At 44.2% G+C, this 26,074-nt stretch overlaps 1 protein-coding gene across 8 annotated transcripts in view; it reads right to left on the bottom strand.

Moving 5' to 3' along the window:
• LOC110537815 (ankyrin repeat and KH domain-containing protein 1) overlaps positions 1 to 26,074 on the bottom strand; it is a 54,790-nt gene that overhangs the window by 14,120 nt on the left and 14,596 nt on the right. For 2 of the 8 annotated variants that reach the window (XM_021624216.2, XM_021624219.2), the window contains exons 3-24: positions 24,716 to 24,872; positions 24,153 to 24,315; positions 21,627 to 21,774; positions 20,607 to 20,840; positions 20,322 to 20,416; positions 19,971 to 20,208; positions 18,631 to 18,822; positions 18,346 to 18,455; positions 17,983 to 18,070; positions 17,684 to 17,811; positions 17,308 to 17,451; positions 17,084 to 17,186; positions 16,004 to 16,897; positions 14,744 to 14,874; positions 14,529 to 14,640; positions 14,216 to 14,361; positions 13,734 to 13,876; positions 10,396 to 10,609; positions 10,078 to 10,253; positions 9,818 to 9,980; positions 9,488 to 9,583; positions 8,815 to 8,931 (exon numbers count right to left, since the gene is read on the bottom strand). In XM_021624216.2, the coding sequence (XP_021479891.2) occupies positions 8,815 to 8,931; positions 9,488 to 9,583; positions 9,818 to 9,980; positions 10,078 to 10,253; positions 10,396 to 10,609; positions 13,734 to 13,876; positions 14,216 to 14,361; positions 14,529 to 14,640; positions 14,744 to 14,874; positions 16,004 to 16,897; positions 17,084 to 17,186; positions 17,308 to 17,451; positions 17,684 to 17,811; positions 17,983 to 18,070; positions 18,346 to 18,455; positions 18,631 to 18,822; positions 19,971 to 20,208; positions 20,322 to 20,416; positions 20,607 to 20,840; positions 21,627 to 21,774; positions 24,153 to 24,315; positions 24,716 to 24,872 (3,992 nt within the window). The remainder of the gene's footprint in view (positions 1 to 8,814; positions 8,932 to 9,487; positions 9,584 to 9,817; positions 9,981 to 10,077; positions 10,254 to 10,395; positions 10,610 to 13,733; positions 13,877 to 14,215; positions 14,362 to 14,528; positions 14,641 to 14,743; positions 14,875 to 16,003; positions 16,898 to 17,083; positions 17,187 to 17,307; positions 17,452 to 17,683; positions 17,812 to 17,982; positions 18,071 to 18,345; positions 18,456 to 18,630; positions 18,823 to 19,970; positions 20,209 to 20,321; positions 20,417 to 20,606; positions 20,841 to 21,626; positions 21,775 to 24,152; positions 24,316 to 24,715; positions 24,873 to 26,074) is intronic. The other 6 variants (XM_021624220.2, XM_021624217.2, XM_021624218.2 and 3 more) reach the window with 5 other exon arrangements.

Below are 26,074 nucleotides of genomic sequence, written 5' to 3'. Positions count from 1 at the left end.
AACGCTTGCCATGCGATAGCAGAGGGAACAGTCTATGTCTTGGGTGACTGGAGTCGGACAATTTTATTTTGGCTTCCTCTGACACGCATAGTATATAGGTCCTGAATGTCAGGAAACTTGGACCCAGTAAAGTACTGGGCCGTACGCACTACCCTCTGTCGTGCCTTATGGTCATATGCCGCGCAGTTGCCATACCAGGCTGCGATGCAACTGGTCAGGGTGCTCTCGATGGTTTAGTTGTAGAACTTTGAGGAACTGGGGACCCATGCCAAATCTTTTCAATCTCCTGAGGGGGATTAGGCATTATCGTGCCTTCTTCACAACTGTCTCAGTGTGTTTGGACCATGATAGTTCGTTGGTGATGTGAACACCAAGGAACTTGAAACTCTCGACCCGCTCCACTTCAGCTGTCAATGTTAAATGGGGGCCTGATTGGCCATCCTTTTCCTATAGTCCACAATCAGCTCCTTTGTCTTGCTCACATTGAGCAAAAGGTTCTTGTCCTGGCACCACACTGCCAGGTCTCTGACCTCCTCCCTATAGGCTGTCTAATCGTTGACTGTGATCAGGCCTACCACTGTTGTGTCGTCTGCAAACTTAATGATGGTGTTGGAGTTGTCCTTGGCCACGCAGTCGTGGGTGAACAGGGAGTATAGGAGGGGACTAAGCATGCACCGCTGAGAATCATTGTGGCAGATGTGTTGTTACCTACCCTTACCACCTTTAGCTTGTTCCTTGAAAGCGTCAGTTGAAGCCTTTAGCTCGGTGCAGATGTTGCCTGTAATACATGGCTTCTTGTTGGGATATGTATGTACGGACACTGTAGGGACGACGTCGTCGATGCACATTGATGAAGCCGGTGACAGGTGGAATACTCCTCAATGCCATTTGATGAATCCCGGAACATATTCCAGTCTGTGTTAGCAGTCCTGTAGCGTAGCATTCACATCATTGAGCGTTGAGCGAGTAACTGGTACTTCCTGCTTTAGTTTTTGCTTGTAAGCGTGAATCAGGAGGATATAATTATGGTCAGATTTGCCAAATGGAGGGCGAGTGAGAGCTTTGTATGCTTCTCTGTGTGTGGAGTAAAGGTGGTCTAGAGTTTTTTCCCCCCTCTGGCGGCACATGTGACATGCTGGTAGAAATGAGGTAAAATAGATTTGTTTGCCTGCATTAAAGTCCACAGCCACTAAGAGCACCACTTTTGGATGGGCATTTTCTTGTTTGCTTATGGCCTTAAATAGCTTGTTGAGTGCGGTCTTTGATGTAGCTGCTCTGTCCTGCCAATGCACGGAAAAAACAGTAACAAGAACAGAATTACAGAAAAAGAAGACAAAGCTGTCTTTAAAAAAACTTGAACAGAGAGCAGCTAGGTCAAAAGAGGAGCATGAAGAAAACTGTGGGAAAATATTGTCAGGACAACAAAAAGACAAAGCAGGCTTAAAGCACAACAGAAATTGGAGGCAAAGAGAATTAATCTCAAGGAACTAGAGGATAAATTAGAATAACAGAGAAGCAACTTGACCATTCTAAAAGAGCCTTGCTGACAGCAGTGCTAGATGAAGGGCTTCCATCTGCCAGAAGGAGGAACTTTAAAAAGGCTAAAGCCCGTATGCCAAAACAGGCAGCACAGTATGTCACTGCTACCATGGACTTCATTGACAAGGCCTCACCGAGCCACTTTCCGTCTGAAGATCAGAAACACAGACGGGAATTTGGAAGTGGCAGTTGTTGAAGAATTAGTCAAAGGCCTATAAAAAGTCCAGACAATCCTGCAACTAGGAAGGCTTTGGCTTGTTCACTGAATAAGAAATAAACTATAGGAACAGTTTGCAAAAAGATTTGGGGTCAGCAGAAAACTTAAGGCAAGCAACAACAAAAAACCCAGAAGGTCAACATAGATCAGTGGTCACCAACCGGTCAATCGCGATCCACTGGTTGATCTCCAAGGCATTCCTAGATGATCAGCAAACATTTCTGTAAAAAAAATGAACGATAAGCCTTGAGTTCCTATTTTGTTTTTTTCTTTGTCTCGTGCTGTTGGTGCACCCGATTCAGCTGCCATGCGTGAACCATTTTATGTCTGGAGGTACAAACTCTGCCTTCCCAGGGGGAGCAAATCAAGTGCACTATAGACCTACCACTGGCCAATCGTATGGCTCAGATTGCTGTGTCTGCAGTAACGTAACAGGCATAACAGAAAGCTACAGCAAATTTGAAACTGAGATTTCTAAAGCATGGCTAGAGAGAGACTGTCAACGAATACAGCAAAGAACTGCTGTTTTTATGAGTGAGTTCATGTTGAAATTTTTACTCAGCACTGTCAACACTTTAATAAACCATTAAATGTGGGTTCTCCCTTCTTCCACTTGCTCTACAACCAGCACTGCAGCTGCAATGAATAAGTAGGGAAGTATCGATAGGCTTGCGTTATTATTAGCGGCTTGTGTCATTTTTAATATTAAACTTTCTGTTCATAGGAGTAAAATGAATTTGTGCATGAAGCAGAAAATGCTGTGCAACTCGAGTTGCCATCAGCTGGAAGACTGTGCCCCTTTTTGGTCAGTCAGCGCAGGAAAGGGAGAGATGTTAAGAGGAGGACCCTCAGTATGCTGCCCTCTCCCTCCACTGAGACTGACCATCAGATGCAAGCTCCATCAGCCCAGTAAAATAAAAAGCAAAAGCAAAATTATTAAAATGCATGCTCTTGGTAGACCGAAAGTAGTCTGTTCTTTCAATCGATTGGTCTAAAAAATGTTAAAGGTGTATTTTTCCATATTAAGACACCCTGTGTGTTTTAATAAAATCAGCTATACGCAATGAGCTTGTCTGATGCTTAAAGCTAACAGTTTGATATCAATGCGGAGCTATACAGAGCCCTCCGCATTGTTACAACATTTGAGAGGCGCATGGAGATGCGGTACAGAGCTCGATTTGGCCTCTGCGTGCCTCTGGAGGCTCTGCAATTGCATCACACCCTCCATATGGAGCCTCCCACCACATTTTCGAATCAAGCATAAATTGGATTTTAGTCTAGGCCTCCAAAATGGATTAGTTCACTGGGATGGGTGCAAATATACATACAGTACCAGTCAAACGTTTGGACACATCTACTCATTCCAGGGATTTTTTATTTTGACTATTTCCTACATTGTAGAATAACAGTGAAGACATCAAAACTATGAAAAAACATGTAGTAGCCAAAAAAGTGATGCACAAATCAAAATATACTTGAGATTCTTCAAAGTAGCCACTCTTTTCCTTGATGACAGCTTTGCACACTCTTAGCAGTCTCTCAACCAGCTTCATGAGGTAGTCACCTGGAATGCATTTCAATTAACAGGTGTGCCTTGTTAATTTGTGGAATTTCTTTCTCTGTTAATGCATTTCAGACAATCAGTTGTGTTGTGACAAGGTAGGGGTGGTATTCAGAAGATAGCCCTATTTGGTAAAATACCAAGTCCATATTATGGCAAGAACAGCTCAAATAAGCAAAGAGAAACGACAGTCCATCAATACTTTAAGATATGAAGGTCAGTCAATCTGGAAAATTTCAATAACTTTCAAACTGCAGTCGCAAAAACCATCAAGCTCTATGATGAAACTTGCTCTCATGAGGCCAGCCACAGGAATGGAAGACCCAGAGTTAACGCTGCTGCAGAGGATAAGTTCATTAGAAGTAAGTGCAGCCCAAATAAATGGTTCAGAGTTCAAGTATCAGACACATCTCACCATCAACTGTTCATAGGAGACTGCTTGAAATCAGGCCTTCATGGTTGAATTGCTGCAAAGAAACCGATACTAAAGAACACCACTAATAAGAAGTGACTTGCTTGGGCCAAGAAACACAAGCAACGAACATTAGACCGGTGGGAATCTGTCCTTTGGTCTGATGAGTCCAAATGTGAGATTTTTTGTTCCAACTGCCACAGAATAGGTGAACGGATGATCTCTGCATGTGTGGTTCCCACCGTGAAGCATGTTGGAGGTGGTGTGATGGTGCATTGCTGGTGACACTGCGATTTATTTAGAATTCAAGCCACACTTAACTAGCATGGCTACCATAGCACTCTGCAGCAATACACCATCCCATGACCCAACACACCTCCAGGTTGTGTAAGGGCTATTTAACCAAGGAGAGTCATGGAGTGCTGCATCAGATGACCTGGCCTCCACAATCAACCGACCTCAAACCAATTGAGATGGTTTGGGATGAGTTGGACCGCAGAGTGAAGGAAAAGCAGTCAACAAGTGCTCAGCATCTGTGGGAACTCCTTCAAGACAGTTGGAAAAGCATTCCAGGTGAAGCTGATTGAGAGAATGCGAAGAGTGTGAAAAGCTGTCATCAAGGCAAAGGGAGGCAACTTTGAAGAAGCTCAAATATTAAATAAATGTGGATTTGTTTAACACATTGTTGTTTTATTACTACATGATTCCATGCATAGTTTTGATGTCCATTCATAGTTTTGATGTCTTTGCTATTATTCTACAATGTAGAAAATATTAAAAACAAAGAAAAACCCTTGAAAAAAATATACATATTTGTTACTGCTCGACTAAAACAACCTCGGACGACCAGCAGCCTAAAGACCAAACAATCGACCAGTCGACTAATTGGGTTCAGCCCTACTCACAAGTAATACAACAACTGGTCTATTACCGGTGTGATTATATAGTCTACATCAAATGTGGAAATTAAAATTTTAAAACGGTCTGAAAATAACAATGCATTGGCAGGGCAATTCAAGCTAAATCAATAGGTGGTGATAATGTTTTGGGCCTAAAGCCTAATGCATAAACCTCATTCCTGCAGTACTGTTTTTAATAGGTTAATGTTGCATAAGCTTACATTTTTTAAAGTCAAAAGAATATCCGAAAGGTAGATCTAGGCTTGGATTTTGACTCAGAAAGTGATTGACTCAAAAGGGTGGTGACCACTGACATAGATTGAGGTAATCTACAGTCTCAGCAGTGGAAAAATATGAGGCAGTCTCTCTCAAAGTGCCAAATAAGGAAAAGGTGAGCAAGAAGAAGATTGGGAGCGCAGCCAGCGTCCTAGAGCACTCCATTGCTCAGCTGTACCAAGAACTTCTCAAAGCCAACCCTTGTAACTCAATAGGAGCTGCTATGTTTTACAGAAAAAAGAGCAAGAACCATTAAACCACAGAAAAGTGCTAAACATGTGGGTTGCTTGCCTCCACGAATACTTTGAAAATATCACAACAGAAATTACAGTGAATGGCCACCTGATGAGCAAATATTCACCAACCATAAAAGGTGTGCATGCATTCAGCAGTTGCACTATGCAAGAGAAAGGATGGTGGAAATCCCCTGTAGTTAAGTGTCAAACAGCAGTGCAAGGATTGGTGTCCATAGACAAGATCCATTTATTGCCCCCCTCCTCAACAACATAAAAGGACACTGATGGGAGATTGTCAGACAAAAAAAGTAACAAAATGGGAAACAAGAGTACGGCAGAATTTTTTTTTTATCACTGGTTTGTAAGCGTGAATCTATGGAGATGCTTACTGATGAACAAGAGGTTCAAGCTTTTTCCGAACACATATTTATCAAGGACTGGCAGAACAACCAACTTGCAAAAGTAAAAGCCAACCTTCCAGAACACACAGCACTGGGCATCCTGGACTTTGCAGAAAACTACACTTGCAGGTACCAGCATGAGGCCCAGGGTGCTTACTGTACCCAATAGAGTGCTACACTGCACCCCTTGGTAATGTACTACAAATGTGGAAAATGCCCCATGACCATCACAGAAAGTTGTATAATGATATCAGATGACCTCAAACATGACTACAATGCAGTTTACGCATTTCAAACTGCAGCTATTGATCACCTGAAAAACCAAAGAAATCTGGAGCTCAACAAGTTGTAAAGATACTCTGGCAGCTGTGGTGCACACTACACATCACAAGGAACTATATCTGATGTTAGCTATGCTGTGTCTGATTTTGGTTTCCCCATACAACGTAACTATTCTGGCTGCAGACACAGTAAAGGTGCCAGTGATGGGGAAAGTGCAGTAATCAAGAGTCCTGCAACCACAGCAGTGAAGGATGGCCGAGCCCTGATCAGAAACGCAAAGGAGCTCTACAACTACAGCATTGCATCAAAAACAACAGGGTAGTGGCAACCAGAAACCTCAGCTGCTTCTGTGATTGTCTCCATGGGATTGCAGTTTGTGAGAATATATGTTGAGCAATGGAGAGAGGTGAAACTTCAGAGTCTGCATGGTAAGTAACACATAGCTTACATTACGTAAATCTTGTTTCATATTAAATGACTAATTTCAATAACCTCATGTAATTCTTTGTTTCCATACCAGAACTTTGAAAGATACACAGTGCTGGAGGTGTATTGTATTGATGGTAGTGGTGAATAAGAGATCTAATGTCATAAATCCAGAGAACATGCTGCAAGTGAAAAGAACATGCTGCAAGTGAAAATAGGGTATACAGTGTAATAGGATATACAGTGTAAGAGACACTGCTTGAATAGTTTACCGATTCACTGAATTTCATTGATTATTATCAATGATTTGCTTGACAGAGCCCATTGTATTGTATTATTATATCAACTACAATGGCAAGATAAATTATGTGAACCCTTTGGCATTAACTGGATTTCTGCATAAATTGGTCATCAAATTTGATCTGATTTTCATCTAAGTCACAACAATAGACAGTGCGCTTAAATAATAATAATAACACACAAATTATTGTATTTTTCTTGTCTATAATGAATACATCATTTAAACATTCACTGTGTAGGTTGGGAAAAGTATGTGAACACCTTGGCTAATGGCTTCTCCAATAGCTAATTGGAGTCCAATCAATTAGACGAGATTGGAGATGTTGGTTAGAGCTGCCTTGCCCTATAAAAAAAACTCACAAAATTTGACTTTGCTATTCACAAGAAGCATTGCCGGATGTGAACCATGCCTCGAACAAAAGAGAACTCAGAAGACCTAAGATTAAGAATTGTTGACTTGCAGAAAGCTGGAAAGGGTTACAAAAGTATTTCTAAAAGCCTTGATGTTCATCAGTCCACGGTAAGCCAAATTGTCTATAAATGGAGAAAGTTCAGCACTGTTGCTACTCTCCCTAGGAGTGGCCGTCCTGAAAAGATGACTGCAAGAGGACAGAGCAGAATGCTCAATGAGGTTAAGAAGAATCCTAGATTGTCAGCTAAAGCCTTACAGAAATATCTGGAACATGCTAACATCTCTGTTGACAATTCTACAATATGTAAAACACTAAACAAGAATGGTGTTCATGGGAGGACACCACAGAAGATTCCACTGCTGAAGTTTGCAAAATTGCATCTGTATGTTCCACTGCACTACTGGCAAAATATTATGTTTACAGATGATACTACAGTTGAGTTGTTAGGAAGGAACACACAACAAAAAGGCACATCACACCAACATCAAAACCTCATCCCAACTGTAAAGTATGGTGGAGGAAACATCATGGTTTGGGGCTGCTTGCTTTCATTGCCGGAAAAAATTAATTCCCCAGTTTATCAAGACATTTTGCAGGAGAATGTAAGGCTATCTGTCCACCAATTGAAGCGCAACAGAAGTTGGGTGATGCAACAGGAGAACGATCCAAAACACAGAAGTAAAATCATCATCAGAATGGCTTCAACAGAAGAAAATATGCCTCCTGGAGTGGCCCAGTCAGAGTCCTGACCTCAACCCGATTGAGATGCTGTGGCATGACCCCAAAGAGAGCAGTTCACCCCAGACATCCCAAGAATATTGTTGAACTGAAACAGTTTTGTAAAGATGAATGGTCCAAATTCCCTCCTGACCATTGTGCAGGTCTGATCCGCAACTACAGAAAACATTTGGTTGTGGTTATTGCTGCCAAAGGAGGGTCAACCAGTTATTAAATCCAAGGGTTCAACATACTTTTTCCCACCCTGCACTGTGAATGTTTACATGGTGTGTTTAGTAACGACATGAAAATGTATAATTGTTTGTGTGTTATTAGTTTAAGCAGACTGTGTTTGTCAATTGTTGTGACCTAGATGAAGATCAGATCAAATTGTATGACCAATTTATGCAGAAATCCAGGTACTTCCAAAGGGTTCACATAATTTCTATATTCAGTGGCAAGAAAAAGTATGTTTATTTTTTTCCATTCTTCGGGAATGGTTAGCATGGCTATAAGTGATAGGGAAATTAACTAAAGCACAAATAGACTTGGCTACAAATAAACATGCGGTGTCCATGTTTCACGTGACATTTTGAGTGACATGTAGATGTTTTGTGGTTGCAAGGTGGCTTTCTGGTCTCATTGTGGATATCTATACTTTTGTTGATGTAACTACACAAAATCATATTGAAATATATATATATTTTTAAAGTAAATGTTTTACTCTGTCACACCTTGGCCCCTTTATTTATATAAAGGCCCATATAATACACACACCTTTGTATTGCATATTTGACATATTTACCTGGATTCCTTACCACCCCACTAAAGGTATCTGCAAATAAATTCATTAAAAATCCTACAATGTGATTTTCTGGATATTCTTTTCTTCTCATTTTGTCTGTCATGGTTGAAGTGTACCTATGATGAAAATTACAGGCCTCTCATCTTTTTAAGTGGGAGAACTTGCACAATTGGTGGCTGACTAAATACTTTTTTGCCCCACTGTATATATATAATTTTCTGGGGTGGGACTACAAATAGCACCACTTCTGTATACTCATAAATATAGGGAATAGGGTGGCATTTGGGATGCAATAGCTTTTGTTTGATAAAAAGGTAAAAAGTTACTCACCTTCTCCAAGTCCAGCTCCTTCAGCAGAATGCTGGCGTTCTTGTTGGCTTCTGCTGCCTGCTGATCTTTGGCTTTGACAATGGTCTCCATGCACTGGTGACATTTCTTCAGCAGGTCCTAGGAGGAGTATAAAACAAGCTTTGCCGTTGGGAGTTCACCCACACTTTCAGAGCGCCATAGTATTTTCAATTATCCAATTGTTGTAGTAGCTACTATCTTGTCTCATCGCTACAACTCCCGTACGGGCTCGGGAGAGACGAGGGTTGAATGTCATGCGTCCTCCGATACACAACCCAACCAGCCGCACTGCTTCTTAACACAGCGCGCATCCAACCCGGAAGCCAGCCGCACCAATGTGTCGGAGGCTACACATTGCACCTGGCAACCTTGGCTAGCGCGCACTGCGCCCGGCCCGCCACAGGAGTCGCTGGTGCGCGATGAGACAAGGACATCCCTACCGACCAAGCCCTCCCTAACCCGGACGACGCTAGGCCAATTGTGCGTCGCCCCACGGACCTCCCGGTCGCGGCCGGTTACGACAGAGCCTGGGCGCGAACCCAGGGACTCTGATGGCACAGCTGGCGCTGCAGTACAGCGCCCTTAACCACTGCGCCACCCGGGAGGCATTTTTCTCATTTTCAATTCATTTATTGCCTTGTCTGTTTTATCTTACCTTGTCTGCGATGGTAGCAATGTATCTCATGCACTCGATGTCCGAGGGGAACTGGTTGACCTCCTTCACCAGGTACTGCACCACCTTCACATGGCCCTGTAAGACAGAGGTCAGAGGTCAGCCTCCCAGGATTCTTCCATTTGCGCACCACCAGGGTCAATATCTAGGTGCAGGAAAGGGGAGCACGTCCTAGAGTGCCAAAGTGTCAGATATGAGATATTCAACTATAAGTCAATATCAGAGCATATTTACATAAAGGAGCATGTCACACGAGTGTTTAATCACAGTATAGTTTCATTTGGGTAGTGGTGGGGGGGGTCAGTGATGTACCTTGCGAAAAGCAGCCATGAGCGGCGTGATCTTGCGGTTGTCTGCTGCATCGACATCGGCCCCGGCCTGCACCAGAAGCTGCACCACGTCAAAATGCCCACCGTTGGCTGCCAGCCACAAGGGTGTGTTCCCCTTCTTATTACGCACGTCGATGTGAGCACCTCTGAGGATGAAGACGACAGGGTGAGTAGACGAATGATATTCTGACAAATGCCATGCTCAATCTCATATTACAGTCATAGGACTGTATCAGTAATTACCTGTTGATGAGGAGCTCACAGAACTTGTAGTGGCCCTTGTCTGCAGCAATGGTGAGCGCCGTGTCTCTGGAGGAGGGGACAGGTGGGGCGTTGACGTCAGCACTCTTGTCCAGCAGCACGCGTCCCACCTCAGCATAGCCACCCGACGCAGCCTCCATGAGGGGAGTCAGACCAGTCTAATAGAGAATGTAGGAGTCAGTGACATACTCCACCAAACAGACACCACACTGGCTAACACCAAACTTCATTCCTAATGTCTGACTTGACTCCAGCTCACATAACGACATGTCATGTTTAGCCGATAGCAGCTGCTCTCACCTTGGCGCGGTGCTCCACGTAGGCCTTGCGGTCCAGCAGCAGACTGACTACCTCCGCCCGTCCCTGGAAGCAGGCCAGGGTCAGTGCAGTGTTGCGGTTGGTCTCGATCTGAGCGTTGATGTCCGAGCCCATGTCCAACAGCAGCTTGACCGCAGGGACGTGGCCGTTCATGGCCGCCAGCATCAGAGGAGAGATACCGAGCTTACTCCCAGTCCTGAAGGAAACAGATACACAATGAGAGAGAAACAGACAGGGAGCAGGGAAAGCAAAGATAACATAAACCGTTCAAGTGGAACTGTTTTAACTACCTTGCAGATATGAAACAAACAATCATAATATCAGTCAAAAAAATATGCTTCAAAACCAGCATTGAGGTTTTAAAAATAGGTTATTTTTGACAAAATTACATGACGTACATTAAGGTTTTGTGAGCAGAATTGATGGATGCAGTCCATGCATGATTCATATAATTCACCAATACATTTCTTGGTAGTCGAAAAAAGATTGTTATCAGCTTGTAAATCACAACTGGCCTGGAACATTGTTTGCTTCCCCAACCCATTCGAGATGCACTGTTTCAATGACTGAATATTTAGAACAAAAACAGACTAAGGCTGGGAATGTCAATACAATCAAACTAGCAAGGGCAAAGATCACAAGTCGGTTATATGGTGGCTAATAAGCTAGCGCAGGTGTCAAACGAGGCCCGTGGGCCGAATAGGACATAAATGTGAGTATTAATGAATCAACAGTTGAGCCATCTACTTTATGAAATTACAGCCAGGTGCGCTCGCATCAGTGAAATCAACATCAGTTGAGCTGCTTTAGTGTGTCCCGTTTACAGCGAGCAGCGGAGGGACAGTGTACAGACACACCACAGTCCGAGCTAGTCTACTAAAATGTTGCAGTCTGGCTTCGGTTTTTAAAACTTGACAATTAATAACAAAAAAAGAAATCTGCAACAAAACACCATGCAAAAGAGAAACATTTAGGCCTATTACAGCAACATTTGAGCAGTAGTCTAGGTTGGCTAGTCAACTACGATATCTGTATTTTGCATGCACCATACAGCAATGCCGCATTCAACTACACCACTGATTTATTCAGTGCCCCAAAAAGAATCACACACTACCGTTCAAAAGTTTGGGGCCAGCATCCCGGAGTCACCTATTCACTGTTTACTTTGAGACTGGTGTTTTGCGGGTTCTATTTAATGAAGCTGCCAGTTGAGGACTTGTCAAACTAGACAATCTAATGTACTTGTCCTCTTGCTCAGTTGTGCACCGGGGCCTCCCACTCCTCTTTCTAGTCTGGTTAGAGACAGTTTGCGCTGTTCTGTGAAGGGAGTAGTACACAGCGTTGTACGAGATCTTCAGTTTCTTGCCAATTTCTCACATGGAATAGCCTTCATTTCTCAGAACAGGAATAGGCTGACGAGTTTCAGAATTAAGTTCCTTGTTTCTGGCCATTTTGAGCCTGTAAACGAACCCACAAATGTCGATGCTCCAGATACTCAACTAGTCAAAAGAAGGACAGTTTTAATGCTTCTTTAAATCAGAACAGTAGTTTCGGCTGTGCTAACATAATTGCAAAATGTTTTTCTAATGATCAATTGGCCTTTTAAAATGAAAAACTTGGATTAGCTAACACAACGTGCCATTGGAACACAGGCGTGATGGTTGCTGATAATGGGCCTCTGTACGCCTATGTAGATATTCCATTAAAAATCAGCCTTTTCCAGCTACAATAGTCATTTACAACATTAATGTCTACACTGTATTTCTGATCAATTTTATGTTATTTTAAAAATTTACCCCAAAAAAATGGCTTTTCTTTCAAAAACAAGGACATTTCTAAGTAACTCCAAACTTTTGAACAGGAAGTGTATATATGTTAAGTTTAAATGTTACAACAACCTATAGCTACATTTTTGTTATTTGGAGTTGAATACTTTTTGATTAGGGTTGCAGCATATTATGCACATCTGCAAGTATAGCAGGACAAATATTTATCTTTTGTTTTAATATGTTAAAACGCTATATACATCAGCAGACATAAAAAGGGCCATGTTTTTTCTAATAAAACAATGGCTAGTTTGGGTCGCAGTTGCATGTTTTTTTTTCCAAATTCAAATAGGCTATGTCAGGCCAGCAAAATTGTGTTTTTTTCAATATAATCCGTGCGCTGATTGAGTTTGACACCCCTGGGCTAGTGTATCTATTTATGTAGCTAGCTATTTATTTAGCGAACTAATAACACGGCACCTAACGTTAGCTAGCTAGCTAGGAGGCCATGTCATTGGAGGAGTGGGTGAGTGACCGACTTTTCCCCCTCATCCTTTTTCGGTGGCTACAGCTAGAGATGCTGCATGTGTCATTTGGTTAGCTAGCAAGAAACGTGAATCACTTTGGTAGCTAGCTAGCTATACTGAACTTGAACGACTTATTCAGAGTTAGCATATCTCTTAGTTGTCAATCATATATATTTGGCATTGATCAAACATGCAGGCAGGCAGGCAAGTTCACATTGATGTCAAAGCATGGGTTGGGACAAGCATGCAATGACAGGCAGGCTGCAGAAAGACGAGAAGGCTACTATTGCCCATTATTTATGAGTGCAATTTTGACAGACAACTAGGTGAAAAAGTTGAGGGTTTATCAAATGTTCGCTTGTTAGATTTTAGCTCATCTTGCTCTGGATAGCATTAGTTGTTGATCTTGTTGTTGATGTGCAAAGGCCACTGAGGGAAAGAGAACCTTTTCATGGTTGTTTGATCAATAGGATTGTGCAGTTCCAAACTGTTAAACTCTCATGTTATTTTCATATTTGCAGAAATCCATTCAGGTCTTTGTGGCTTTTAGTGAATGCGTTCTAAAGATCTAAAGCCACGCTATTGTTACTGCCAGTAAAAAACACAGTCCAGTTCCAAGTGAATGACGGCAGGCCTGTGTGGGAAATGGCTTATTTGCATATAGGCCTACTGTAGCTCTGATTGGCTATGGCGCACCAGTGTGCGTAGAATCCAGTCCTGGACAGTTATTTGGTTTTATTTACTGCAGTGTCTATTAATTGTCCAAAAGCACGACTGCTAACAAATGCCTTACTATAAGTAATTCCCAAACATTCTATGAATTTATAAAAACATCAAAATGACCATTTAAGTGCTTGCTTGTCATAAACTGTAAAGGAAAGGTGTCATATTCTTTCTGGTTCAACTGATTTTAATAAGATTTCATGTTGCTAAAATGCTGTCCGTTCCACTTTGATATTGGGATAAAGGCAGAGGTGCAGCCTGCACATGGAAACAAACTGTGGCAATGAGGGCTGGTTGTAGATACCTGGAGTTGATTTCAGCACCAGCGTTGAGGAGGATCTTGATTATGTTGACGTAGCCTCCTGAGGCGGCTAGGCTGAGAGGAGTGTAGTCTGAAACGTTACGGTGCTCCTTGTTGGCCCCGCGCAGCAGCAACAGCTCTACCACCTGAAAGGAATGGACCACAAGTTATTCAATCCACAGAACACATTGTTTTTCTAAATGTATGGAGTGTTAAACTGGTCTAGACAGGAAGTTGGTGTCTGTCTGGTTGTCCGGACTGTTGTTTCTCTATGGGGTGGTTCAAATCGGGCTGTCAATGGTCTGAAAGATGCCAGCTCTGATCACACTACTGAACACTTCTGAACTTGATTTCATCCAGCAGCTCCCTTGTATTAGTTAAACAACCAGCAGTTTGGGCCAGTTAAGAGCCCATAGTTCAGCCATTTTACTTGGTCTCTGATCCTATAACAAGTCACTGATGTGGTGTTGAACGCATAGCAGCACCTCTTGTCTTCCTCCAGAGCAGGCCAGGGAGAGAGGTGTGTCTTTGGTTCTCTCTGACTGGGCTTCGATGTCCCCTCCTTTATCCAGCAGGACCTCCACCACGCCAACATGACCCGCTGTAGCAGACAGGATCAGAGGGGTGAAACCTGGGGACAGACAGAGGGACAGACACTTAGATTACTCTCAAACATCAAACACAGATATGGACTCCCACTACTACAGACAAATGATCAGGTTCTCTTAAAATTGACACATTTACAAAACTAAAGCAACAACTAACATATAAAAAACAAAGTATGGAGTGTGTACCCACCCTTCTTATCCCGGTGCTCGATGTTAGCCCCGCGAGCGATGAGCACCGACACCAGCTCCTCATGGCCGCCTGCACAGGCCAGCGTCAGAGCGGTGTCATGATTGCTCTCCGTCTGAGAAGAGATACAGTCAGCGTTATTTTCCTGATCAGAAAGAAGACGTATTAATACTATTAGCTTAGGCAGTGTGTATTATCAGATAAGTTGTGTGACGTACGTGTGCGTCGATGTCCACAGAGGGGTAGAGGGCGAGCATGGAGGGTGGGGACTCTGCGTCGATTGGCGTCTGTGCTGTGGGTGTGGGTGAGGTTGTAGTGTTCAACATAGGCACTCTGCTGCTCACTGCTGCTGAGGGAGAGAGTTGTTAAAACCTCTTGAGCTGACAGCCCTTTTGCACTGTTTTGCTATGGTATGCATCAATCTAGCAAGAGGGCAATATTTTCAATACTGTTGTAGTGTCCACCCCCCTCCATGACATTTGAATGACTAAGCCTTTTTATACTTTATATGTCCATATATGGTTACAATTAGTTTTAGAAACACCTACCCAAAAGATTTCACTTTCTTTATTATTTCACCAAACATATCAAGACATTAGTAATCTTCAAAATGTGTTACATTTGTGAACATCTTAACATGTTGGCCATTTAAACAGCATGCATCCTCCATATCAACAACGGGAGAAGCACAGTGACAAGGTATTTTTCTTCGTTCTGAGCAATATGTTTTGGGTTTGCCGCCGCCATAACGAAACTTTTGACTTCCACACAAAATGACTTCTGTCACTATTTTTAGGTTTAAGGAAGTCTGTAGGTTTCATTCTTTATCGTAGAGCTACACAAGTTACATATACAGATGTGTGCGCTCGAGACGAATACAACGAGCGCGCTCCTATAGCTCTGCCATGGACCAGAATTTTCCAATGCCTTGATCACATCTGCAGCGCCGTTGCGCAAAATGGTACGCAGGATCATCTGGATGTGTGTGCAACAAAAGTTCGACATTCACCTTTCGCTACCATTTCTGTCAGGCCCGTCTACGCGTACAGTAAATCCAACATATGCACCACACAGGTCGCACTGCAAACTGCCTCTGCAACGAAACGCTGCAAAGCAAACGCAGCGTTCCATTGGAAATGGATGTACTTCTGGTGTACCAAAATGCAATAAAGCTATCGGTGTGATCGAGGCGTAAGCACTTCTCAATAATATAAACATAATATCAGTCATTCTAGTGCCTGATTTCAGGCACTGTAGTCTTAAGGAGGTTTTAATAAGACAAAACTTTCAAATTATAACCAAATCGTATTACATTAGAATTTAAGGATCAAGACCATTTGTGAATTCTGTTTAAAATGTACTGAAACTGTGTTGAGTATTAAGGAAATGGATGGGGGAGGGAACACTGTCACTACTTATAGTTATTAGAAGAACTAAGGAAAGAGATGAACCAGAGGCTACAGTAACTGCTCACACACCTGCCATGATATCGTCCAACGTGTCTGTGAGCGTCTGTGCTGGTGTGGCTACCATAAGTCCATCAGGGGCCTGGGTGAGAAGGCCCGGTCCCAGGCCTGTCAAATGCTGCCCCAGCATCTGCTGCTGGCTCACCATCGCCCTCTGCAGGTCAGGGCTGTCGAGGTAGTCTGCTGTGCTGAAGTCTGTGGATTGCTGGAGGGCCAGGGACTGGACAGGTACGAAGCTGGCCTGCAGGCCTTGGGTCTGAGGAGGAGAGGTTGGCGGGTGCTGTTGGGCCTCTCTGTACAGGATGGTGTCCACCTCGGGCAGCTTGGCATAGTCCACCTCTTCATCCTCCTCGTCCTCATCATCTTCATCATCATCGTCATCCTCCTGTTCCTCGTCGGCGGAATGGAGCTGCCCATCGTGGTGGTGGTTGCCCTCCCCGTCCCCCTCAGTGTTGAAGCCCGGCTGTGCAGCCTGCATTGGCAGGGGGGTGCCGAGCTGCTCCACCCCTGCCGCCTGACCCGGCTGCCCCGGGTCGTCCTTCAGGCCTTTGGCCTCCAGGTACTCTTTGGTGAACTGCTGCTGCGTCTTTAGCTGCAGCTGGCGCTCCACCTTCTGCAGCTCCTTGAGGATCTTCTTCTTCTTCTGCACCTGCTCCTCGCGGCTCTTCTTCAGCTCCTCGATCTTGTCTTTGGTGAGCGGCTCTCCCTGGATCAGCTCTAGAGACTGCAGCTGGGCCTTCTCTATGGCGGAGATCCTCTGGCCCAGCTCGTTCAGCTTGCCCTCTGTCTCCTCCACAATGCATTCCAGGGGCTGGTATGGGTGGAAGGGGGGCAGCAGATCTGCATCTGGACTGCCTGCAGCGACGGGGCTACCCAGGTGGGGGCTCAGCCTCTGCTTGGAGCTGCCTGAAACAATCGCACAGGACAACACAACCAGTTAGCCACGAGGTTGTACCATTCAGTATTACAGTAATCATTACCTGTAACATTTTGATGCCTTGTGCAGTCAACTGGTGTCTAGTGGGCTTCTTGGCCAGGGAATGAACAAAGTTATACATGTATTTGCTGTTAACACACGTTGTATGAACTGACCTTTTGTGATGACCGGTGGAGGCGTTGTGATGTTGGAAGGGACCCTGTCTGGCTCTTGAGGAGGCACCACCATGGCCAGGGCTTGGAACGGAACTCGTGGAGCCTGTTTGGTTAAGGTAAAGTGTAAGATAACATAAAAGTATAATTTGGTATCAACACGTCATCCAGACAAATAACATGTTTGTAAAAGTAGATGTTTGTCTATAGGCAAGTCAGCAGTCTACCTGAGAGGTGTCATGAGAGGTGGGTGTGAGCTGAGACATGTCAGGCGTGGGGACCGATAGGATGTTGTTGGGGTAGTCGAGGAGGTAGGACACCACGATGGTGTGTCCACCCTTAGCAGCTTCAATCAGCATGGTGGAGCCATCCTATGCGAAACATGTACAAAACACATGTTACCATTAGTCTCAGGTTCTTGGGAGAAGTTACAATTTATCTCAAGACAACTGAAAAAGATAAAGAAACAATTGTGTTCATAGGAGTTACAGAAAGGTTAGTCTTTACAGGAGTCCATTAGAATGCTTGCCGTGCTTGCACTCTTAACATTAGATTTCTCTCCTGAGACCTTTCCGCCCTGGAGCTTGGGACAGGCGAACTCACCTTCAGTCTGTGTGTGGGGTCGGCCCCGTGGGCCAGCAGCAGCTCCACCACGGCCAGGTGACCCCCAGCGCAGGACAGAGACACCACAGTGTGATCATTGTTGGCCGTCGCCCTGTTAACATTAGCACCTGGTGGAGGGAGGGAGACAAAGGACAGGGTCAACCTAAGCACACCTGCAAAAAGTAGCAACACTACGACGTGTTAAGACGAATGTATCGTTGTGTCTGTCCGCAGCTCAAGTTCAAATGTGTCAGATGTCTGGTGTGTGGTTGTTATACAGGGAGGAGGTAGAGGCACACCTTTGCTGATTAGGAACTGCACAGTACACAGGTGTCCCGCTCTGGCTGCTTTCATCAGAGGGGTCCTGCCCCCCTCCGATTCATGTTCCTGCAAGACAAACAGAAAGACAGAAGTGAGTCACGTGGGCACACAGAAACACATGAGCCTATTCAAGCAGCAATGTATACAGCATCTTAAAAACGCCCAGGCTGCATCCCAAATGGTACCCGATTCCCTATGAAGGGAATATTTTAGGATGCCATTCGGGAAGCACACCCACACTTACGCGAACGTGTAAACAACTCGTGCAAAAACGCTATGTATTGACATGAACTGTTCCCCAATAGATGAGGGCAGGACAGAGGGTTGGGGAGAGGTCTCACCAGGTCAGCCCCCGTCTGCAGCAGCACATCAGCCACATCTGTGTGTCCGTTCTCACAGGCATACGTCAGCGCCGTGTCTCCCGTCGCCGTGGTGGCGTGGACATTTGCGCCTGAAGACAAGAGTACAAGTGTCAAATTACACACTGAGGGTTGTGTGTGTGCTCAGGATAAAGAAAAACTTGAGGAAATGATTGTTTTTATAGCCAAGTCAATTTCAATAAATGAGGTTGGTAGAGTTTGGTTTGAGAGAGACAGGCTGTCGTTCTTAGGAGAGGTTGTGCTCACCTGCAGCCAGCAGGTATTTGACCAGCTCCAGGTGTCCCTCTTGAGCAGCCTCCATGAGAGGCGTGGAGCAGCCCAGCTCGATGTCGGCCCCGGCCTTGATGAGGAAGTCAGCCACCTCCAGGAAGCCCCCACAGCAGGCGAGCGTCAAGGCCGTCTCCTGGGTCTCCTCTGTCTGAGCGTTGATGTTGGCACCTGCAGACAACACAGACAACATAGACAGAGGGACAAGGATTCATCAGATGATTTAGCCTGGAACAAATTTTTAAGTAGTACTAATCTATTCCTACTGTTGGACCCCAGAATTATTTTCCCTGATTTGTTTTAGAAAAGCCAGCTTGTCCCTTTTGCATTAACTCAGTAAGAAAATAATCTCAAAACTGTAACTGAACATCATATCACTTGGATTACATTCCTTCATTTTATTTCCAAAAGAGGACTTCTGCATTTTGCCTCAACACTAAGCTTGGATGGACAATATACAGGTGTAGGATCTTAATTTGACCTACACAGAGTCCACAAAATATTAGGAACATCTTTCCAATCTTGAGTCGCACTCCCTTTTGCCCTCAGAACAGCCTCAAATAGTTGGGGCATGGACTCTACAAGGTGTCGAAAGCATTCCACAGGGATCCTGGCCCATGTTTACTCCAATGCTTTCCAGTTGTGTCAAGTTGGCTGGATGTCCTTTGGGTGGTGGACCATTCTTGATACACAGGGGAAACATTGGAAACTGCAACGTTGCGTGAAAAACGCAGCAACGGTGCAGTTCTTGACACTCAAACCAGTGCGCCTGGCACTTACTACCATACCCAGTTCAAAGCCATTTAAACTTGCCTTTGCCCATTCACCCTCAATGGCACACATACACAATCCATGTTGCAAATGTCTCATGGCTTATAAATCCTTCTTTAACCTGTTATCTACACTGATTGAAAAGGATTTAACAAGTAACATCAATAACGGAGCATAGCTTTCACCTGGTCAGTATCATGGAAAGAGCAGGTGTTCCTAATGTTCTGTACACTCAGTATGGTTGTCACAGAAAAATTATCCTACAGCAACAGGATTTAAACGTTTAAGTCCATAATGTTGCTTCATCTGTGTTTAGGCTATTAGCTGGCCAAAAGAAGGATACCTAAAACTGCAATAGTGTTAACATAACTGTGCTAGTGTGGGTTTTCAGTGGATTTATGTAAATCACAAAACTCATCTGCATTTCCTGCAGTGTTGGAAAATTCTCAGCAGCAAAAGGATGATCAAATAAAGATCCTACATCTGTAGTAAGGAACAAATCTCTAAACTGAAGAACTCGTTTATTTCAAACGGAGAGAAGTCCATACCTTGTGCCAAAAGCAGCGCTACCATCTCCTCGTGGCCCTCTCGTGCAGCCTCCATGAGTGGAGTGTATCCCTCATCATTAACCTCCTCCAGGTTGGCGCCCCTCTCGATCAGCAGGGCAGCTAGCTCTACATGCCCCCCACAGGCCGCCAGCGTCAGCGGCGACTCAAACGAGTCAGCAGGCATGTTGACCTGCGCCCCGCTGTCCAACAGCAGCCGCGCCACCTCCACATGCCCATCCTGAAGAGAGGCAGAGACAACAGGGCTCACCACCGTGCACAGCCATACTGCACCTTGTCCAATTTAATCGTGCTGCACAACCTAAATGTGTTCCTGTGTCTGTGTTTATTCACCATACAAGCCTCCATAAGTGCTGTGTGCATCTCGTCTGTCTTGTGCTCTTGGTCGGCCCCAGCCTCTAACAAGAAGCGCACCATGTCCAGGTGCCCTGTGTGTGGGAACAAGAGGAACAATGATAAACAAGGCTCTGGGTGCTTCTTTCCTACAATTACAATTCCTGTTTAACATTCATACTTTTTCAACATACGTGACAACATTAGATCACTTCAGTCACGGATATCTAGACAAAGACCGATCGCTCTGATGCATGGGTAAGGGGTTCATTGTCCAGGACGTACCTTTATAGCAGGCCAGCGTAAGAGCACTTTCCTTGAACTCGTTGGAGTGCGTGTTGATTCCAGCACCGTACTCCAGGAGCACCCGGGCAACCTCCACGTGTCCCGCGCTGGCCGCCTCCATCAGGGGGGTGTGGCCGTTTTCATTGTGGTCCTCGATGTTGGCGCCTTCCTTCAGCAGCACCTTCACCACATCCAGGAAGCCGCCCGCACACGCATACGTCAGCGCTGTGTTACCTGACAAGAACAAGGACAGAGTGTTAGTGTTTGTGGACATTCACAGCAGATGTATATAACTGCATGTGGTGGGAAAGTATGACATGGAACCCAAACCGGCTGCGTGCATAAATGTATTTTGTCCCCCTACACCAAAAACATGATGACGACACACAGGTTAAAATACCAAAACAAACTCTGAACCAATTACATTAATTTGGGGACAGGTCGAAAAGCATTAAACATGTATGGCAATTTAGCTTGCACTTGCTAGCTAATTGGTCCTATTTAGCTAGCTTGCTGTTGCTAGCAAATTTGTCCTGGGATGGAAACATTAAATTGTTATTTTTACCTGAAATGCACAAGGTCCTCTACTCCGACAATTAATCCACACATAAAACGGTCAACTGAAACATTTCTAGTCATCTCTCCTCATTCCAGGCTTTTTCATCTTTGAACTTATATGGTGATTGGCATCTAAACTTTCATAGTATTACCACGACGACCGGCAACAGTTTGTTTTTCAATCACCCACGTGGGTATAACCAATGACGAGATGGCAAGTGAATACCTGCTTCTATAAACCAAAGAGGAGATGGGAGAGGCAGCGCGATCTGCGTAAGAAACAGAAAGGACTTCTATTTTAGCCATTGGCAACGCAGACGCTCATTGACGCTCGTGAGCAGTGTGGGTGCAATAATTGAATAACATACATTTCTACATTTATTTTGCAGCGCACATGACGCGAGAGGTGTAGTCAGGGTATGAGACTGTCTGGATTGAGCGAATGTGACTTGTTGTATTTACCTGTGGAGGATTGTGCGTTGACATCAGCCCCATGTACCAGGAGCAGTTTGACAATGTCTACGTAGCCGCCGCTGGCTGCTGCCATGAGGGGCGTGATGTCGCCCTTGATGCCCCGATCTTCAACGTTAGCGTGCATGGCCAGCAAGACCTGCAGGAGAACAGACAACATCAGTGCTTGCAACAGATACCCAGGCACAACCACAAAGCCCCAGGTTGGCAGTAGAACATTTTAATGATCTATTCTGTTCTTTCAACCAATCAATTGTAATTTTCCATACACAGACACCATATATGTTTGACTAAAATCCACTATATGCATTGAGCTCGTCTGAAGCATTAAGCGCACTGTTTTATGAAATAAGACACAAATGACTCAAGAGGGAGACAGAGATCAAGATAACCGGAAAAAACAAAACCCGACCATCCTCCTTGGCTCCTACTTGCTTCCAGAGATTCTGATATTACTCTCCTGAAGTGGCCGGTAATAGGCTACACAAGGACTCAGCAAACTCTCATGTGGAATGCCAATTTATCTCTCCATTTCTACCGATCTGAGTGCCTGTTAGTTTTCATATGCACATTTGAGGAGTTGAATTTAATTAATAAGTCTTCATCTCAAAATCATTGTCATGTGGTTAATCAAAATTTGGACACCTGCTCATTCAAGGGATTTTATCTGTACTATTTTCTACATTGTAGAGTAAGACATCAAAACTAGAACACATATGGAATCATGTAGTAATCAAAAAGATTGACCGTAATGTCTCAAAGTAATAATGGACTGTCGTTTCTCTTTGCTTAATTGAGCTGTTCTTGCCATAATATGGACTTGGTCTTTTACCAAATAGGGCTATCTTCTGTATACCACCCCTACCTTGTCACAACACAACTGATTGGCTTAAACACATTAAGGAAAGAAATTCCACAAATTAACTTTTAACAAGGCACACCTGTTAATTGAAATGCATTCCAGATGACTTCCTCATGAAGCTGGTTGAAATAATGCTAAGAGTGTGCAAAGCTGTCATCACAGCAAAGGGTGGCTGCTTTGAAGAATCTCAAATAACTTTTTAATTTGTTGAACACTTCTCTTTTTTGGTTACAATGTTAGAGGTTCACCTAGGGGTCATGATTGGGGCTGTACCAAATGACTGATGTATTATTAATTGATTATGCTTATGTTGTATTAATAGAAGGGGAGGGGTTATAAGACCCCTCCCTCCTTACATGTATAGGGTCCTAGACTACAGATTAACAATTATATATATATATATATATATATATATACACACACACACATTATGAGGTTTTAATTTTGTTCCAAAGTTGTTTTCTAGTTCTCTCTCTCTCTGCTTCTTATAAAGAGATCCCTCTGAGAAATGTGTGACTGAGACAGAACTCTGCAGGGGAGTGTAAAAGACAAGACAAGTCAGACATTCCACTATAAACCAACTTGGACAGTTACTGCTAAGCTTTTTAGATAACACACTAAAAGCCTTGTTAATATAGCTGTGTAGGCATGAGTAAAAGATAATGACGTAGGCCGTGACATCACTAGCGCTGGACTTCGGGTTTGATAAAATAACACGGGACCTTTCCTTTGATGCAGAACTTACTCGGAAAACATGCGTGCTGTGATCCTGATTGTCTTTAATTAAATAATTCAGAAGTTGACAGTCATAATACTAATTTCACCAATGAGCCAATGATTGACAAGGACCAAGGAACGAACCCTAACAACAACTTGATTCCATATGTGTTATTTCATAGTTTTGATGTCTTCACTATTATTCTACAATGACGAAAATAGTTTAAAAAAAAACCTGAATGAGTAGGTGTGTTCAAACTTTTGACTGGTACTAAATATTTATCTTTGCTTATTTGCGCTTTTCTTGGTCACTACTGCCTTACGCATGCATGCATGTATGTATATACACACACACACACATATCACAACAGCCCTAATTTGAATACAACTGTATTGGATTTCAGAACTAGATGGAACTACGGATTAAAAGCAAGTAAGGGCAATGCTAGCGGTTTTATAAGAGTAGTTCAAAATACAAAGATGAGAGTGTGTGTTGTGTGTCAGAGGAGCCTGGTTTGATGTTGATGATAATGTGTTTTCTTGTATGCCGAATGAGCCAGAGATTGTTGCTGTGGGGGAGGCGCTGATTCTGGAAGTGGGCTGCTCATTCGACTGTTAGATAGGAGCAGGCTTTTGCAGACATGCTCCTAAAATACCAGCCTCTCATATCACTCCTACACAACCTGGGATAAAGATGCAGGTTGGTGGCACTGATATTTGGCAGTCTCAGCCACGTACATAGGCTTACTGTACATGGTCTCCAGACTGCAGGCCTTCCTAAGACCAGAGCAAGGCAGTTGCCTCAGTACTGCTCTCTTTAGGCGGTTACGGGCAGCCTAGCTGTGTGGTGGAGAAGGTTATTTTTGTTCCTGTGAGTCTTCTTGTGTCAACGGCCCTTGAAATAAAGTATTTAAATTGTGTGTGTGTGTGTACTCTACCTGTGCGAGTTCATAGTATCCGGCGGAGCAGGCGAGGCAGAGCAGACTCTCTCCCTCCTCCGTGTGTTCGTTGACGCTCCGCCCCTCATCCAGCAGCTTCCTCACGGCATTGACATCCCCGTCCGAGCACGCCTCCGCCAAGCTACGGCTGAAAATAACCAGACTGCTACAATTACTGGGACTGTGGCTGCACAGGGCAAATCAACAGCAGGTCAGAAAACAAGGTTACAGAGCGCTGTCACAATTCACACCTAAAACAAAAAGGCCTCACTCAGAGCTGTACATGCATTTCATGAACTGCATTTGGCTCAATATGGGGCCTTAAAGTGTTTCAGTAAAACAGTATAAGATTGATTTAATTTGTGACAACAAGGCTATTCAGAGTCCGAGCACAGTTACGTATTCATCTAAGGAATTGTCAACTGTTCACTAAGAGGGAAAACACTAACTTGAAGAAAGCACAAAGGAAACATATGGCCTAAAGAACATCTTTCTACTGGTGTGAGAATAAGGTGTGATGCACCTTTGTGGTATGAGACTACTAGAGCAGAAGAGATACATACTTGTCTGCCTGGCTGGTGTTGAGTGTGTTTTCAGCCCTCATGCGTGTGAGAGCAGCCGCAGCCTCATCCAGCGCACAGCTCACGGACGACGTCAAGCGGCGTAGCACCTCTGGATCTGCAAAGGCTTTACCATCGGCAGTGGACAGTTTACCAATGCCTTCATAGGCACAGGGCCGTGCATCGAGGGTCACCAGCATTCACAGCACAGCCGCAGTGACCACAAACGCATCCACAGTTAGTGCCGGGCCAAATAAAAACACACACAAAACGGGCATAGTTTAGCCCATGTTCCAACCATGCAACATGTTCAAAGACACAGTGCAAAGAACACATTCTGTCTGTATTATCAAGTGCTGAACAGTGTTGAGGAGTTTTTAAACCTAGAGGCGCGAGACTTCCGGGAACGCTTGCGAAACAAACAAGGCAGATCAGGCCAGGGTTTGGGGTTTGAGAAGTCAATGAGAAGTGAAACATTATTCCTTAGTTGTTCATTTTCTCGAAATCTAAAAGGCACAACCTAGATTTGAGCCAATGTCTTAAGTAGTGGAACATGTTATGTTTCATTGTCATCAAAAACAGCTTTGTATCGAAGGTGTGCCTTTGATTTGATGGCCTGCATATCTGCAGTTCGGAGTGAGATGACCGTTAGACCCAATGACGTGTTTCTGCGCATGAGCTTAGCTTGCCAACATCGACATGACATCGCCTACAAGTGTGATCTGGGATTTCTATTGGAGAAATAGCTTCTGATAATATCAATTGGGGAAACTGAACACATGACTAAGAGTGTGCATACACCTAATCAACGGAACAGAGCCTGGTGATCAGCCAACGTTGAGGCTTAACAGAAGAATGAGCCCAATATTGCCTATGGTATGCAAAAACCACTGCACGTGCCACGTGGTTGGTTACACAGATGTGCAGCAGTTCAGACACGCACACCACACAGAGAGGAACTGACAAAAACACAGGAACAAACAATCACTAAGACACATACACACAGACACACAAAGATAGGCAGGAGGCAGACACACGTACGGAAACAACAGAGTCTACTAAAGGCCAGTGCTGAGTCATGATGGGAGCTGTTGCTGCTGTATGGAAATCCATTGTTCATGTTAATCTCCCCCGTGGTGTCCCAGAGAGCCTAGCTACCTCTCATCTCATGGGCTGGGCTAGCCTGTACCAGCTCGCCATGCACTGACTGACTGGCTGGCTTGCTGGGGACCAGCTAATGTGCTAACCGTCTGCACACCAAAGCTTCATGCACATCAAATCAGACCAATTAACTTCTTTAATTGTTCCAGAAAGCTTTTCTTTCTCTAAATGACTGTGGCTCTATACTGACAGACCATGGTT

This window comes from Oncorhynchus mykiss, chromosome 12 (assembly GCF_013265735.2).
Source record: "Oncorhynchus mykiss isolate Arlee chromosome 12, USDA_OmykA_1.1, whole genome shotgun sequence".
In the NCBI taxonomy this organism is placed as follows: domain Eukaryota; kingdom Metazoa; phylum Chordata; class Actinopteri; order Salmoniformes; family Salmonidae; genus Oncorhynchus; species Oncorhynchus mykiss.
This window is presented reverse-complemented; position numbering and strand designations above follow the sequence as displayed.